The following is an 18,660-nucleotide window of genomic DNA, read 5'->3' as shown; positions in this document are numbered from 1 at the left end:
CACACACACACACACTCTCTCTCTCTCACTCCCACACGCACGCACTCACACACACACACACACACACACACTCTCACACTCCCACACGCAAGCACTCACTCATACACACACACACTCTCTCTTTCTCTCTCTCTCTCTCACACACACACACACACACACACACACACACACACTCCTGACCTGCACTTCAGTTCTTAAGCCACACAAACTCTCACTTTATTTACAGTAACAAAATATCTTTACAAAACAACATTTAACATTTCAAATTCAGACTTGATGCAAGTTATGAAAAAAGCATAAAAATCTCTCACACACACACGGTACACTCACACACACACACACACACACACACACACACACACACACACACTCACTCACTCACTCACAAACTTTTCATTCTGACAAGCAGATCTACAAAAACTGAATGAGGCAGTGTAAATAGAGTGAATTACATGAAGATCCCCCCAAAAAAAGAAATTATATTTTACACACATCAAGAAAATCAATCATATTTTTTAGAAACAATGGGTTTTTTTTGCATCAAAATAATGGGTATAAATTGCATTTATGTGAATTTCAAGTTAATGTCATAATTCAAAAAAGAATGAATGATTCTAAAAACATGCTTCATTTTCTTTATGTAAAATATAATTTCAAACATTTTTTTTTGATTTTGCGATGAAATATGAGCCGGTGTGGGATTCACTCTGTAGAAATGTCCTCTGATGAATTCACTGCAAACACTGCAGCAGTGCCCTGAAATACAGTGAGAGCGTCTCCATCTCTCAGAATCAGAAGAGTAGAATATTGTCATCATGCATGGATACATCAGCTGCGTTCCTAATATAATACTAGCATACTGCGTCAGCACACAGTGATGTACTGTGCTACCGCCGTCACATCAGGAATAGTTCATCCAGAAGTGAAAATGTGTTCACACTCAGGTCATCTGAGTTTAGGATGAGTTTGTTTCTTCATCAGATTTGGAGAAATGTAGCATTGCATCACTTGCTCACCAATGGATCCACTGCAGTGAATGGGTGCCGTCAGAACCAATCCATCAAGACATTTTTAACAAAAAGCCCATTAAGTCCATAATCCATAATAACTCTTCCTCCAGTGAAAAAGTGCATCTGCTGTTGTCTCTCGCATCAAAATCCAGCCACATATGTGTTTAGAGCTGTTTAAACGCTGCTTGATCTGTGCAGATTTCTCTCCTGATTCACACCAGAACACTGACTCACTGGAGGAAGCGTTATTATGGATTTTAGACTCATATTTTAGTCAAAAACATCTTAATGCTGGATTAGTTTCAGCTTTTGTCTTCTCCAGATGGTAACTGATGGACTGGAGTGCTGTGGATTATTGTGATGTTTTTATCCGCTCTCATTCTGACGGCACCCATTCACTGCAGAGCATCCGTTGCTGAGACACTGATGCAATGCTACATTTCTCCAAACCTGATGAAGAAACAAACTCATCCTAATCTCAGATAACCTGGGTGTGAGCACATTTTCAGTTTGGAGGAACAATTCCTTAAGGTGTGAATTCCGTCTGAGTGATCAAATCATAAATGAAAATGTTTATATTTTTGCCTGATATCTAGATGATTGCATAATAGTACATACTGCAGTAGTATGATAGTGTGCTATTGTGAACACAGCCTGGTTAATCATCCTCCGAGATCCGTACAGACGCAGCCGTCTGCTTCAGTCAGGCTCGTTTAGTCTCTAGTAAACTGAAGCGTGGTTCATGAACCAGCGGATCTCACACGAATGAGTTCATGGCGTTCACCAGAGACGGAGGCGTCGCCTCTTTATCCGACCTCCCGCTATACTGTCCGATAAACGAGCCGTCCTCGTTGAACTGCGTGTCTCCGGAGTCGACTAAACTGTCGTCGCTGCCGTCGCGCTTAACGCTTCCACTGGACGGAGTTCGGCTCCCTTTGAGCGGTTTATGGTCCTCGTCACTAGGAGAAAAACCACATGCAGGTGAATCATGATGCAAATCAAACTCAAAAGATGGACGGCACACACACATGCAGGATCAGTGTCACATGTGCAATCACATACATGTGACAGGATGAGAGACAAAACCTGCGTGAACGTCAAAACAAGCGTTAAAGCATCATGGGAAACTATCAGAGGAATAAAGATGGATGAAGCGCAATCCATATCTCAGCATCTGAAGCGTGAAGATGAAAAACAGATTCATCAAGCCGTGATTCAAACATCAGCCTGAACATGATCATCATGACATAAAGCCTGATTCCTGAAGCACCAGCTGAATCTGAGCGAATCATTCAAAGATTCTGATTCATTCGACAAACTTCCTGAAGACACTCCTTCTGCTGGTGCTTCATGAACGAAGCCCATCAGCCGCGATTAAAACACAAACAGATTGAGGAAAACCTCAAATCATACATGAATCATGAATGGATGTAGCCACACTTCCCATGAAACGAGTAAGTTAGTACAGGTAACTAGAGAACAGACAGGCTCATACTGTATAGTGCTCTCATATACATGTTTTTCTCTGGTTTTATTAATATTATGGTTTTTTGTTGTTGTTCTGAATTTGTTGATACAATTTCAGAATCATTTGGCACCAATTTAATAATTTTATAAAAAAATTTTTTTTAACTTTTATATATTTTTAAAGTAATACTACTACTACTACTACTAATAATAATTTTTAAAAGTCCAAAAATACTGTATAACCCTAGTAAAATTTTTTTTTTATTTATAAAAGTAGTTTTTATACAATCTTCGAGCATACAGCTCTTTTAAGGGCCGTTCACTCGGAACACGTCTTTGCATCAAGAGCAGAATGCGAGGGCCTTGAGACGTGCTTTTGAGACGTGACTCAATAATGTAAATAAAAACAGTTGCCATGCCATCTTGCTACTGTAAACAAAAACTTGCAACGGTTGCCCCGCCCCCGGAGTCTTCTGATTGGTCCACTGTTCTGGAATTGAGATTGATAAGTGGCTCTGCTTAAGAGACGCGAGAGCAGCGGTCATACACGTCTATCTAGTGCGTTTACAAAAAAATGGAAAAGTAGCGCATTGGAATGGAAAGACGTGTTCTGTGTGAACGGGCCCTTACTCTGTCCGTGGTTCATTCTCACTGCATGTTCTCGGGCTAGCGATGATGTACATGTGTGTGATCCTGGAATGGTTGTGTTTTTCTCCTCTCGCATGCAGATTCCCGCTTACCTTCCCACATTCGACCGGCACTTAACGAAACGGGAGGAACGAACGCCAGCGACTCAGTCTGCGCGAGCGTCACAGCAGATGCGATTCAGAGCTACTAAACATCACATACTAAGAGCAGTAATGAGTGTTACTTCAGAGCAGCTGAGTCAACTCTGATTCACGATCGTTTAATTACTGCTGAGTGTGAGTTTGTTTCAGATAGCGTTATCATTCAAGGATTGAACGATCCTGTAATCCACACTCATATTTTGCATTTACATTTGGCAAACGCTGACTTACACGACATTCAAGGTAAAGATATGATCATTGTTGGTTGTAATCCATTAAAAGTAATGCAAGTTACGTAATCGAAAGTCTTTTTTCCAAGTACCTAGTAAAGTAACAAATTACTTTTTAATTTACAAGACAATCTGAAAATATTTTCACTTAGAAAATTATTGAAATATTCATTTAAAATCTCAAGGGACATTAATGTAACAATTTCATTTATTTATATTGTAATTTCTAAATATTTCATGTAAATATTTTTGTCTAAAATGCCGGTTTGTGTCAAGTGAAGAGCAGCTGTCAGATTCACATCACTGACCAGCGTTACGAGGAACACTGTATGCTGAGGACAGATCAACATCTGCAATAATGTCCAGCGTATAAAAAGGAAATAATTTAGTAAAGCAGGGAATATAAAGAACATTGCTATACAGGAGTAAAGTTCGTTCGTCTCTCTCCCGCACGTGTGCAGAATAACGCAGGAATAGACTTTAAATGGCAAACCAGCAGCTTCAGTTCAGATCCGACGTCATTATGGACAAACATCTGCAGGATTATTCTGGATCAAGGAAGAAAAGGATGCAGAACTATATTCTGATACAGTAAATACGCTGCTGGATCATCAAGTTCACTGATGCGATCATCCTGGAGACGAGAACCTGATTGAGTCCCGCAGGATCTGCATCAGACCAGCAGCAGATCAGACGATGAAGGTGACGTCGTGGAGAAGTTCTCATCCACTCTCCGTTTCAGATCGGTGGGGTCAGTCTCCTGAGGGGTCAGAGGTCAAGGGTCAGGTCGGAGCTCTCTCACCTGTACTCTCCAAACGTGATATCATCGTCCTTCATGGGCTGGATCTCCGGGTCTCCGTGAGCATCTTCCTTCTCTTTAACTGAGACAAACATCAGAGAGTCACACACTGGCATTTATCACTGAAACAACAGATAACCCTAACCCTATTTCTGACTTGTTTTCCAGTACAAATATCTGAACATTCTTAAGTCAAGATGCATTTTGTGGAGAAACAAAATGACAGAAGATATCAAGTCTTGTTTTCTAAACAAATGCATCAAAATGAAGTGTTTATATTTAAAACGAGAAAGAATATCTGCCAGTGGGATAAAAAAAAAAAGTCAGATCTTTTCTTTTGTCACATTCCTTCATTTTGATTAAATATTACTAGTTTAAACTTTTGGAAAAAAAAGGAGAAACATATGCATGTTTGAACAGTTATGCACAATTGTTCACAATAAGACCATTAGCCTGAATTTAGAAAATAAATACAGTTTTTAGGGTTATTTTCGTTAACTAAAAACGAAAACCATTAAAAAAATGTTACTTGAAACAATTTAAACGTTAACTGAAATAAAATGATAAAACTTAAACTTATTTTATTTCAGCTAGTTGCCAAGATAACATTTTCTATTTTTGTTTAGTTCAACCTAATTTACGAAATCAACAAAACAATAAAAAATCATTTAAAAAACTATAAATATTGTTTAAAAAAACTGCATTTTACTCAATTTCTATATTGTTTTGGTATGTCATAAGGATTTTTTTTTAACAACAATTTTTATTTTCAAAGATTATCATAGAGGTTAAGACAACAGTTAATTTTTTCATTATAACTGAATAAAAAAAAAAACATGAACTCAACAATAACCCAATACCCTTACAAAATAAATAAATAATAAAAGAAAATAAATAAAAAGTACTACAATGACATACTTGTCTATATAGAGGCAATAAGGGCAGGTGGAGTGATGGAGGGTCTGCCCCCAATTGCCTCATCCATGGCACTGTACCATTTCCAGGATGCTGCTGTGGGCTTTCCATCCTCAGTGCTAACACCGGTCTGTGGACATTTCAGATCCTACATAAATGCACAAACATAATACAAAATTAGATTAGATCTTACTTTATTTTTTTTGAACGACAATTTTATTTTCAAAGATTGTCATACAAGTTAAGACAACAGTTAAATTTTTCATTATAACTGAATAAAAATAAAAAATAAAATATATATATATATAATAATAATACAAAAATGAACTCAACAGTAACTCAATAACCTTAAAAAAAAAAAAACAGCGATAACATACTTGTCTATATACTTTCAATGTCCATCAATTCCACAAAAGAGTCACCATCTAGACTCACTAAAAAATCATTGAACACTTTCCAGATGGACCAAAACACATGAAGTTTGTTTTAAAAAAAAAATAGGAAATCTTTGTCATAAGGATACTTAGAATATTTATAAGCAGTGTTGACAGTATCTGTTCCTTGTTTTGTAAGTTGTTTGTAGTGGTTTATTTTTGTTTTTGTGAATTAATAAAAATGAAAATCACAAAATAAAAACAAGAAAAATTGCTAAAAGCACAACAAAACTACAAAAACTTGAACTAAAATCAAAGTGAAAACAGAAAGTATAATAATAAAGTCTATAACAGTATATCAGTGATAATAAAATAATGCTCACCTGGATATTTGCCGCCCTTGTTCCTCTTGATGAAGCAGATGATGAGCAGGATGAGGATGAGCAGAGCGATGGCCGACATCAGACCGATGAACCAGCCCTGAGTGGCGATGTCCACCTGCGGACTCACCATCGCTGAGGAAGAGGAGGAGGAGGAGGAAGAGCATGAGACGTGAGCAGATCTTCAACTTTAAACAGCTCGATCCAGCGAGTCACAGAAGATCAGACGCCATGAACACAGTCATGAGAGACAAGCACGGAGAGGGAAACTCGACCAGCACTGCACAAATCATGTTCTTCATCAGTATTTCTCTCGTTTTACAGTACAAATATCTGAACTGTATATCTGTATATCAAGATACATTTACATGAGACACAATGCAGAAATTCTGAGAAATTGTGTTCTTCTTTCAGCATAAAGTCAATTTTGATGTCTTAATGTCTTAATTTTGCATCTCAAGTAAATTTAAGAATGTTGAGATATTTGTACTGGAAACAACTCAAAAATACTGAATAAGAAAATCACATTTGCAGTTCGTATTGATTATGGGATACAATCATGCTGATCGATCAATAAACAATAACAACTGAGCCACATTATGAGCACAGACGGACTCGTGCAGGACATACAGACGTGCGTCATGCGCTTCAACATCTCAACACAACGGCCGTCATGCATCACAGCCGTCAGATATCCCACAAGGCCTTGAGGCTGAGATGAAGCCTCACCTGGGACATTAACCAACAGCTCCTCAGAGTGATGGACCGCTTGGTCGTCATGACCCCGGGCCACCACACGCACCTTGTAGGCCAAACCTTTCTTCAAATTCTTAAGAACGTGGAACTGAGAGCCGTTGACCTTCTCTTTGTTCCAGTCTTCATCACCTGAGGGTTTCCAGCACAACAGGAAGCACTTCAGCGTCCTCACAATCAAATACGGGTAAGTTAGCTCTAGTCACCTGCTGAGTCAATCTGGAGTTAATTCTGACTACCCACCTACTACAGTGCTCCAATAATCTACAAAATAACTAAACTGTTATGACCCTTTGGTGAACTACTCTGCAAAAACTCACGTTCTTCCTCAGTGGTTTTGTCTTGTTTTCCAGTATATAAGATACATGTATAATGACATCAGATAAGATCTGAAGGTTTTTAAGATGTTTTCAAAATGAAGTGCGTTTATACTTAAAACAAGAAAAAATATCTGCCAATGAGGTCAGAAAAATAAACTTAATTCAAAGGGAAAACAGGATTGTCTAACCCGTTTTGCACTTTTTTGTTGTTGTTGTTGTTTTTAGGTGAGACACCGCAGGCAAAACCCTTGTTTTTTCATGCACTGCTCAATTTTTTTCAGACTAGTGGAAAGAAAATGTCCAAATGCACATATAAGCGTTTATTTTATTTTATTTATTGAGTTTTATTCCTCTCTATATTGTGAAGGTTTTTACTGAGGGATTTGTTTATATTTCATTCACACTGATTTATACAACATTGTATTCCTAATAACACGGCGAAAATGCATGTATGTAAAGATAATGAGTTTGTTTCTCCACTTCAGCTGCACTGACATACACCAAAACTTAGAGTTTTATTACTCTCTATATTATGAAGGTTTTTACTGAGGGATTTGTTCATATTTCATTCACACTGATTTATACAACATTTTATTTGTTAAAAACATGGCGAAAATGCATATATTTAAAGGTAATGAGTTTGTTTCTCCACTTCAGCTGCACTGACATACACCAAAACTTAGAGTTTTATTACTCTCTATATTATGAAGGTTTTTACTGAGGGATTTGTTCATATTTCATTCACACTGATTTATACAATAGTTTATTCTTAAAACATGGTGAAAATGTATTTGTTTTTATAAATTATTGAGTGATAGAGAGAGAAGTCCAAAATCCCCTTTGTAAAAACCTTAACTTTAATATGTCAATAAAATCCAACAATAATTTTTAACCTGGCATTATCCAAAGTTCAGATTTTGTGGAAATGTTTGCAAATTAGTGCACATTTAAATATAACATTTCAGAAAATGTAACATACTGTGATTAATCAACTGGGGAAGTATGGTGATATGATATCTAGTAGCTAATTTTTTACCCTATTCACCTGTAGTTTCTTATTTTAAGTATAAACACTTCATTTTGATCAATTTCTCAGACAACACGACTTTATATCTTCTTAACATGCTTCTTGATATAAGAATGATAAGAGATTTGTACTGGAAAACAAGACAAAAATACCAAGTAAGAACATTATTTTTTGCAGTGTACCCTGCTGAACAGACGGGTCACCATCAGCACTAACCAGCATTAACTAGCGTGGCGGTTGATCTGTTCAGCGGGGTAGATGACTGTGTATTAGTTACTACAGGAGCTCTACTCATGGGAATGTATATGTTTAGCGTTTCATCATCACCATCCTCACGACACACGCATGCAGGATTCTTACTCTTGTCTATAATATATTCAACATAAAGGTGTTTCTCAGGGCCCCAGTATTCCCAACTGATCAGCGCTCCATCCTCGCTCACGGATGAGCTGACATTCCCAAATGCAGGAGCGACCGGCGGCGCTGAGAGAGAGAGAGAGACATCATCAGCCCATCACAGTGACCTCTGACCTCCAGATCAGTGACTGTCAACGATGCACTGACATGAGCGGCACTGTTTACAAGAGGTCCAAACACAATGTGAGTAGCGTAATAACATGTGATGTTAACGTGGAGAGGCGGGGCTAGTGATGATGTCACTACTGTAGGAGAGAAGAAGGGTGTTTATTCTTGTTTATAAAAAAAAAAAGAATCAGAGCTGGATCATGAAAGAAAACACACACTGTACAGTGTTTCTCACAGGATTTAGTGAGATATTAATTTTTGGGAAGCCAAGCAATTCTAATGTACACAGTCCTACATCTTGAAAAAAAATTCTGCTGATTTGCAAAAAAAAAAAAAAAAGCATAATATAGCCTATTTTGATGATGCAGAGTTTAAAAATATCAATAAAAACATTTCATCGCATAGTTATTTTCACAAAATAAGAATGTAAATCTTTCAAATTATATGCATCTGCTTTAATGCACTTATCAAAACAACAAAAGCAGTCAAATTCCAAAAGTTTGACAAAAATAAATATTGAAAATGTATTGTTTAACTTCGACACCCATCTGTGCGGTGAAGAAGTCTTGTATTGTCCCTCAGTCAGCAGAAAAACACCACAAACACATGGTTCCTCTCTGAATCTGAGACAGATGACAACTGTTTGATCAATTCTCAGCATATTTTCACATGCATGACATTATTTGATACCTAATATGGATTTCAAGGTTAGAATTATGGCCAGTGACACAAGGAAATGCAAACATGAATCAGGTGTTTTACTGCATCCAAACAGAGACAGAGAATTATACATTTTGTGGGGTAATACATTAAATGGAGTATTTGAACATATTTTCCATCTCCACTCCGTTATCTAACTTAGCAAAAATGCTACAAAATTCATCAAATTTAGAGAGAAAGTGTGATGTGAAAGAGCAAAACAGACACTATTTCAGCACCCTAAAATTAGTAAGAAACAGGTATTGGATTTAATTAAGCAAATATGATAAACTGAGCAGGTGTGATGAGACTCTGCTGTCTTACACAGACCCACAAACATGAGACGTTCAAAAGACAAGTCGAAGTAGAAGAGTAAACAGAAAACACATAAAACTGACACACACTAAAGAAACAGCTGTGCACCCTATCTAGTGAACGTACCTCTGTCGAGGACAGTGACGGCCTCCTCGGTGAGCGCGGGACCGACTCCTCTCTGCGTTCTGGCACTGATATAAAACTTGTAGCGTGTGCTGTGAAGGAGGTTGTGCAGCGTGAAGCTGCTCTGATTGGACGGCAGATCCAGCTCCTCCAACAGACCCAAATCACTTTTGCTGTCGACTGGAGGTGGGACAGGAGTGGAAAGGGGCGGGGTCACGTTATTTTACCCAATCATAAGCTACACTTACAGACCATTTGTTCTGTTCACTGCTTCAAACTGACTCGAGCAACATAAACAAGGTCGAACATTCAAATATACACGTACGACACATGAAAACGGTAATAGCTTCAAAATATAGCAGAGATTCTGGAAACTTCCTTTTTTAAAACTTTAAATCATAAAGGCACATTCACACCAAAAACAAAAACTATGGAGTTTTAACTCTATGAGAATATTGACATTCACTCCACCCCTAACGGTATATAACAGAGGAACCGTATCGCTGGAATCACTTTCAGAACACTTATTTTAAGAACAATTATTTTAATCCAAACTGATGCAGTGTGCAACTTTTCATTCCTTAGACAGCATGTCTACTATTTTCAGTACAAGAAATTAAAAATGAATGCAACTCTTAAAAAAGTTCTTGTACTAAAACTCTTTCAACTCCTTGATGGAGATAAATGTTGTGATTAGGGCTGGGTCTCGATTTAGATGTCCCGATTCGATTCGATTTCGATTAGCAAGCTCTTGATTCAATTCTCGATTTTTTAAAATTACATTCAGTGAATATAGTTTTAATACAAATGCTATTGACATTTCTAAAAAAAAAATTTTTTTATTAATTCACCATTTGTTTACAATAAATTAAGAGCCACATGCCTGTATTTTAAACCTATTATTTTTTGTATAGGGTCCTTTTTTAAACAATAATAGGGCCCTATAAAATGTTCTTCTTAATGTTTCTGGTAATCAGATGATGGTCTAAAACATTAATTTCATTTATCCTAATCAAATGAAAATTAAACCCTTTTATTTTTTGGCAAACAAAGTGCTGCACAACAGATGTTTGTTTACTGTTAAAATTAAAAAGAAAACAAATGTGATTATTCCTATAATTCTGTATGTGTGTGTCTGTGAGTGAGTGTGAGTGGATGTATCGGTTTTACACTCTTGATGCTTTAGAGTGTAACCCCTTCCTTGCTGTCCACTTTTTTTTACTGCATTGTAGTTGAATTATTGATTTTATTTTACACAGTTACACAGGGTTACAGTCACACCAGTTCATAGGTGTGTGTGTGTGTCCGCCTGTGTATGAGTTGGTGTGTTGATTTTGCACTCTAGATGTTTTAGAGTTTCACCTCTTCTCTTTTTCTGCATTGTGGGGGATTTGTAGATTGTACACACAAATATTTTCTGTATTTTCACCCCCATTTACCATTTATTTCCTATGGTCGGTCATTTTTGACCGAAGACCATGAGTGTGAAAATTTGTTTTTTTTTACGAGCACTTAGCTTTTTCAAATCATGCCCTCAATTTTGTTTTGTGTTCACATACCAAGTGCCATTAAAGTCACCAAGTTTCGTACCATTCTGGTGAAGCTATGATTTTTAAAAATTCTAAATGTAAAATTCTCCGGTCCGAAGATCGCACAAGGGTTAAAAATAAAGATTTGTTAATATTTATTATTAGTAGTAGCATTGTTGTTACATTGAGACTGCTAAATAGTAATATTTCTGACACAGTTTCTTCACGTTAAACCAAACTTTTATTTTGACGGGTTGCCGTGTGAGGAACTTGCAGTTGCTTTCTATGTGATATTAGGGAGACCATATTTTTTTAGGTCCAAAAAGAGGACATGTCCGGGGAAAAGAGGACGTATGGTGACCCTAGTGATATGACGGTAGTTTTCTCAAATTAAATGGTAAAATGTTAATGAAGTGACTGTCAGAGCAGCTGGAGATGATATTTGTGTGTTCATATCGTCATATAGTGAGACGGCAGAAGCTGAAAACACAGCGAGCGTCGTCCGCGCTTTAGTACGTGTGTAGTAAACAAAGTCTGTGCCATACGCCATTTATTCATTCATTGCGGAAATCATGGTGCTCCATGTGTGATGTCGAATGCTTCCACAGATTTGTAGTATTTCTATAGCATTTCACCTGAGCATTGCAAATCGCGCACATTGCTTTGTTCTTGGTTCTTGTCAGCCATGATAAGCGCTGAATGAATGACAGGGTTTCTGTTGTAACATCGCGCAAGGTAAATAAGAGGGTGACATCTAGTGGAGAAGACTAATGATAAGATTCACGTTAATCAGATCTTGTTTTAAATGTTTGCTGAAATAAATACCAGAAAAGATCGATTTGCGGCTTTTGAGAATCGATATTGAATCGACGGGATAAAAAAAAACAAAAACAAAAAAAAAGGATTAATCGAAAAATCTAATTTTTTTTGGCCCAGCCCTAGTTGTGCTGCTGCATAAGCTTGTGGAAACCCCATCAGATCAACATTAGATTGTGTGTCTCTCTTATTGGCAGGCAGTGTAGTTACGGTTCCCGGTGTGAACGGGTCATAAAGCAGTAAACCGTAGTGACGCTGCACAGGTTTTCTCACCGGTCTGATATTTGAAGGTGTATCCGGACAGACGGCCATTCCTCTCGTGAGGTGGACCCCATTCCAGCGTCAGAGAGTCCAGATCTAAAGCAGAAACCTTGAAGAAGGACGGTGCGCCTGGAACTGGAACACAAACACACAGCATCTGTGTTAAATTACTGTAGCACCTGTGCGGCCTTCTGTACAGCTTTAGGTCAAAACAGTCCGGTTTAAAATACTTTATCCAGTGGTATATGATTAATAAATAAATAGATTAAAACATAGCCCAAGTCACAACACAATATTGTCTATTTCAACGGTTTTGTTCCAAACAGAAGGTTTGCATCTCCAGTCAGCACAGTGGCGAAGCTTGTGGAAACCCCATCAGATCAACATTAGATTGTGTGTCTCTCTTATTGGCAGGCAGTGTAGTTACGGTTCCCGGTGTGAACGGGTCATAAAGCAGTAAACCGTAGTGACGCTGCACAGGTTTTCTCACCGGTCTGATATTTGAAGGTGTATCCGGACAGACGGCCATTCCTCTCGTGAGGTGGACCCCATTCCAGCATCAGAGAGTCCAGATCTAAAGCAGAAACCTTGAAGAAGGACGGTGCGCCTGGAACTGGAACACAAACACACAGCATCCGTGTTGAATTACTGTAGCACCTGTGCGGCCTTCTGTACAGCTTTAGGTCAAAACAGTCCGGTTTAAAATACTTTATCCAGTGGTATATGATTAATAAATAAATAGATTAAAACATAGCCCAAGTCACAACACAATATTGTCTATTTCAATGGTTTTGTTCCAAACAGAAGGTTTGCATCTCCAGTCAACACAGTGGCATTTTGTTCTTGAATGAAACAGTGAATGATTCAGTGACTCATTCATTAAGTCACTCGCTTCAGTCTTGAATGAATCAGCTGTTTGAAGGAATCAGTTGAATGAATGAATCAATCATTAAGACAGTGACTACCACCTACTGATGGTTTTAGTTTCATATGATTTTATTTTCTATATTTTCTATATTTTGTATTTAGAATATTATTTATGCCATCGTAAAGATCCATCTAAATGCCACTTCAGATGCAGATTCTGTATCTTTTGCCTGATTTGACTTGATTGGCAACAGCGCTTTAATGCCTTATTCTTATTACATGTATTAAACAAAAATAAATTAAAATGTAAATGAATTTGAGCTGCCTTTATAAAGGTCAAAATGCCTCTGGAAATGGATTTAAATATCAGCCCTTAATGGAAAAGTATGTGTTGCTGCTGACAGTTTTGAGCATGTCCTCTGTTGTAGAAATGTTGCCGCTGCTCTTACCGCCCTCGGGTGTCTCGAAGCGCTGCGGGACGCTGGAGGGACCTTCTCCTCGGCCGTTGAAGGCCGTCACCTCCAGGCTGTAGACGCTGTACGGCAGCAGGTCAGGCAGTTTCCCGCTGGTTTTGTTGGGGCTGAAGATCTCAGTCCTGTGTTTGCCGTGATGAGAGTTGTGTCGGTGTAAACTGCGCTCACGATGGTAATGCACCTGCACACGGACAACAGTGCAACCCCCGTTAAAGGCTTTCTACCATCCACCTGCTCTCCATATCCTCCCAGCATGCACTAGTCTGAGCGTGATCAATACTGAGATGGTTTCAATGTTTTTATTCGTCCATTTGTGTCTCCTAAAGATTGTGTCATTAGACTTAGTTGTATGTATTTTATTTTTATGTAAATTTTGTAAATGTGAATGTGAATTACAGCTGCTCAACTACCGCAAACATCACAATCACGATTATTTTGGTCAATAATTCGGAAAAGTCATGCATTTATTGAATTTTTAAAAACTATTTTTTAACACTTGGTTATTATAGCTAAATAAAACTAAAACAAAAAAAATAAACAATTAAAATTAAACATTAACTGAAATGAAATAAAATATAAAAAAATGTAATTTCAGCTAGTTGTCAAGGTAACATTTCACATTTTTTGTTTAGTTTAAGTTAAAGTACAAAAATAAATAAACTAAAACTAAAATGTCCTAAAACATAATTAGACATAAAAACACAAAAACTAATAAAAATGACAAAAATACTAAAACTTTAAACAGAAAATATAATAACTATATAGTTTCAAAATGATTTAGTTAAAATATTAACTAAATCTATAATAGATATATAATTCAACTGAAAAACAAACAAAAATATATTTAAAATAAATTTAAATGAGATCAATTAATAAACATTAATAATAATTTGAGAATTGAGAAACAGAATGTAGTTCAATAATCATTTGATCTTGTTTTCATAATTGTGTTTAGAAATAACCTTTGATTAATCGTGAGTATCTGAATTTGAGTATCGGCGGGTCACATGACGAGAGGAGCGCCGTACCTTATAGCCCTGCAGTCGGCCGCGCACGGATTCGGGCGAAACGGGGCTCCAGCGCACCTCTGCTAGCGTACTGTTCAGCACCAGGACACGCACGTCACCCGGAGCTGCTGACGGAACTGCACAGGTGCATTCTGGGATTAGCAGCGTTCCGCTAGACAAGCGTATAAAGGTGTGTGAACTGCTGAAAGCATCACTCACAGTCCTCTCCGGAGTATCCAATCACAGCGCTGGGTTTAGGTCCAGGACCGTTTTCGTTCAGCGTCTGAACCAACACCTCGTACGGCACAAACGTGGGCGTCCCCGACACAACGAACTTAGAGACGTTAGCCACGCTGACCGACGTCCAGTCTTTCTCCATGTCCTGCTGACGCCACATGACCTTATACTGCAGGCCGGGACCGTTGGCCTGCAGAGGCGTCAGCGGCTGCCCAACACAAACACAAACATGTTAACAAGCATCCAACAGAACGGCTTATACATACATGAACTTCATCTCCACAGAGCCATTCATTTGAGAAAACTATCATCAGATACACACAGAAACTAGTTTAACACAAAGAAATTATGTAACCCTTCTGAAATTAATAATAAGAATAAAATAATTACAATTTAAATTTTTTCAGGAATGTCACATAATTTTCCTCCATGTTTTAATTTTGACAGTAAACCTCTGTTGTGCCACTTTGTTTTATAACAAAAAAGGAATTATTACATTTGAAAAAATTAAATAAATGCTTAATGTTTTATGCCTTCATTACCATGGTTTTTCATAAATACAGAAAAATGAAAACAGACAACATAATTCCTGAATAAATAAATACATAAGACCCTATTTTTGTATTTTAATTGTTAATGTTTTATGCATTTAATTGATTAGACATGATTTTTGATTATTACAATGGGACATGTGGGATTTGGGATTTTTCTTAACGATTTTTTAAGCAAAAAAAAAAAAAAAGGGAATTTGGGGAAAAAAATTAAACGGATTTCATAGGGCCCTAATAAATTTATTTTTTAAACTATTGATAAAGTGCTATTAATTCACTATTAATAAAGTTAAATCATAATTTCAATTAAACAAAAAAATGATTTATTTCAACAAAATTAATTTGAAACAAAACCTGAATTTAGGAAAAATAAAAGCGATTCATAGGGCTCTAATGAACATCATGGGTTAACATCGTTTATATCATCATATGAGGTGTTTATTAATAATCAGCGTTTTACCTTCCACGTGATGACCAGATTATTGTGTTCGGTGCCGTGACCTTTGACCTCAGTAGGGTTCTCGTCAGGAGCTGTAGGTATTAGAGACGCGTTAGAAACGAGCCGATGAACACTAATGTGAGCTTGAACACGCGTGGGCCGTACCTGCGGGGCTGGTCCTGTACTGGCGCGAGGGCATGCTGGGACGGCTGAAGCCCACATCATTGAGTGCCAGCACTCTGAAGCTGTAGTGGACGTACGGAGAGAGCTTCAGGTGAGCCGTGGTCTTGGTTCCAGGAACCTCCGTCAGATTGTGCCACACGCCGCTCTGGTGGAGAGCGTCCTCATACTGGATCAGGAACTCTGACACGGCAAGTACACAAGGTCATTCAGAAAGCATCCTTACACCCAACAGAAATGCAGAGATCTTTAAAAGCATGCACACAGGTGTGTGTGTGTGTGTCGTACTCTTGATAGGGCTGTTGTGTTCGTCTCCAGGTGTCCAGGTGAGCTGAACGCTTCTCGCTCCCGGATCCGTCAGCTCCAGATCAGTCGGCGTTCCCGGATGCTCTGTAGAGTTAAATACCACTAATAAATAATAATATAGTAATACATCTTATTTCTATATTGCCTTCGAGAACCCAAGGGCACTTTACATAATACAAATAATATAGTTATATAATCAAGACAACACTGTGAACAGGCAGTCAGATGGTGATCATATAACATACAAGACAATAACCAAAATAAAAACCAAAAAGAAACCATCAATAAAACATATTGTGAATTTAGTTCAGTCTTAAAGGTCTGGAGTGAGGAGACAGCACAGAGGTTTTCAGTCAGCTTATTTCAAAGCTTAGGAGCTGAAATGCTGAACACCCTACCAACATAAAACTAATTCTCAGAACTGGATCTAAGAGTGCAGGCGGGAATGTAAGGGTGTATTAATTCGGTAAGATATGAAGGTCCTAAACGGTAGGCTTAAAAACTTGGACAAGAAAGAATAGGAGCCAGTGCAGTGCTGAAGGATGGGAGTGATGTGAGCTAATTTATTTTTCAATGTAAGGGCATGAGCAGCAGAATTTTGAACTAGTTGCAAGCAATTAAGGGCTTTAGTGGGTTGGCACCAAAACAAAGGGTTACTGTACAATAGTTCAGATGCAAGGTTAAAGCATGGATAACAGTTTCGGCATCTTTGTGATTTCGCAAAGGTCATATACGAACAATTTTGCGAAGGTAGAAAAGCAAGATTTAACAAACTGGCAGATGTGAGGTTTAAAGCATAATGTGGAATAAAATAATACCCCAAGATTCCATACAATGGGTGAAGAATTTACTGTAACTCCATCATTATGTGAGTGAAGGTGTCATTTTGGGAGGAGATAAGGGATTTAGGGCCTACTAAAAGGATTTCTGTTTTGTCAGCATTCAGTTTTGAGAAGATTTCAGCATCCATGGTTTGAGATCTCATAGGCAGGAAGTGATGGAAATGGGAGGAAAAACAGAATTGGGCTGTACAGTAAGATAGATTTGTGCATCATCAGCATAAATATGGAGGTTCAGACCATGAGGCTGAATGATCTGACCAAGAGGAAGCATATAGATTAGAAACAGAAGTGGACCGAGAACCGAACCTTGAGGTACACCACGGGAAACGAGATCTGCTGATAACAGATAGTCGAGATATAATACTGAATGGCAATCTGTATCAAAAGCTGCACTCAGATCAGAGGAGCAGAAGGATGAGGGCACCAGAGTCAGAGGTCATTCACTACTCTTAAAAGAGCAGGATCTGTACTGTGGAGAGGACGAAAACCAGACTCAAATGGTTCACAAATTGGACTTGTCCAAATGAGACAAATTTGTCCTTTTTCTGATACTTCTAATATACATAAAGGGAAGGTTGGAGATGGGTCTACAGTTACTCAGGACTGTGTTATCAAGCACTGGGGCTACATCAGCTATTTTTAGTCAGTAGCAAGGGATCTGTTTATCGTGTGGATGATTTGTAAAAAAAGATAAGGCAGAATGTTTTTGACTGTGTGTGTGTTGGTACTGGATCAATCTTGAGTTGATCCAATATCAACACAATTATAGAATTTGATTTAACAATCAGCTATTCAATCTCAGATGCATTAGTGAGTAAAAAGTCTAGCAGGGAAGTAGAGAATTCTGGGGAAGCAAATGAAGGGAAAGATAGATAGATACTGTAAATTTACTGTAGAATAAATGTCTGTAATTTCTGTAGAGATGGTGGTTTAACAAGTTTGTTGATCTCAGAGAAAAGAGTCCTGGATTTACACTTTGCTTTTTTAATGACAGCATGCAGTGCTAAGTACTTTTGTCAACATAAACATGAATCAATTAATCAACTCATGATCACATGATCAGACAAGCACATGACACCCTCAGCTGCATGTCTGCACACGCACAAATTAAAGCGCATTCACGTGATGAGTCATGCAAACTCTACATACGCCTTCATGTGGAAATCAACAGAACGACTCCAAAGCCAAATCAGAAGACAGATCAATGTGATCACACAACAGCATGCTCCATGAACCTCACCACACACAAGCCCAGGGCATTATGGGATGTGATGAGCTGTGTGTTTACCGTAGATCACTGCGGGAGTGGGCGGGGCCTCTGAGTGGGAGGGGTTAGAGGAGTGAGGCAGAGATGTGTTAATTTACAGACAATTACACACTTCTAGCTAAAATTATTCTAAAATGCACTATTCTGTCAATGTTTATTT

General features: G+C 37.9%; 1 protein-coding gene and 1 long non-coding RNA gene across 2 annotated transcripts in view; one reads left to right on the top strand and one right to left on the bottom strand.

Annotated features, from left to right (window-relative positions):
* Positions 1-10,950, top strand: part of LOC107573789 (uncharacterized) — a 19,295-nt gene extending 8,345 nt beyond the window's left edge. The window contains exons 2-3 of the long non-coding RNA XR_001607568.1: positions 5,911-5,913; positions 10,878-10,950. This is a non-coding gene — a long non-coding RNA (uncharacterized lncRNA). The remainder of the gene's footprint in view (positions 1-5,910; positions 5,914-10,877) is intronic.
* LOC107573788 (neuronal cell adhesion molecule-like) overlaps positions 1,461-18,660 on the bottom strand; it is a 47,641-nt gene continuing 30,441 nt past the window's right edge. The window contains exons 19-31 of the mRNA XM_016260233.1: positions 16,374-16,475; positions 16,071-16,268; positions 15,927-15,997; positions 14,898-15,123; positions 14,700-14,815; positions 13,648-13,852; positions 12,344-12,466; positions 9,729-9,905; positions 8,424-8,546; positions 6,693-6,848; positions 5,967-6,098; positions 4,298-4,376; positions 1,461-1,969 (exon numbers count right to left, since the gene is read on the bottom strand). Of these exons, the coding sequence (XP_016115719.1) occupies positions 1,768-1,969; positions 4,298-4,376; positions 5,967-6,098; positions 6,693-6,848; positions 8,424-8,546; positions 9,729-9,905; positions 12,344-12,466; positions 13,648-13,852; positions 14,700-14,815; positions 14,898-15,123; positions 15,927-15,997; positions 16,071-16,268; positions 16,374-16,475 (1,910 nt within the window). The 3' untranslated portion in view covers positions 1,461-1,767. The remainder of the gene's footprint in view (positions 1,970-4,297; positions 4,377-5,966; positions 6,099-6,692; positions 6,849-8,423; positions 8,547-9,728; positions 9,906-12,343; positions 12,467-13,647; positions 13,853-14,699; positions 14,816-14,897; positions 15,124-15,926; positions 15,998-16,070; positions 16,269-16,373; positions 16,476-18,660) is intronic.

This window comes from Sinocyclocheilus grahami, unplaced genomic scaffold (assembly GCF_001515645.1).
Source record: "Sinocyclocheilus grahami isolate Dianchi unplaced genomic scaffold, SAMN03320097.WGS_v1.1 scaffold2036.1, whole genome shotgun sequence".
NCBI classification, from domain to species: domain Eukaryota; kingdom Metazoa; phylum Chordata; class Actinopteri; order Cypriniformes; family Cyprinidae; genus Sinocyclocheilus; species Sinocyclocheilus grahami.
Note: the sequence above shows the minus strand (reverse complement) of the source record. Positions and strands in the feature narration are given on the sequence as shown.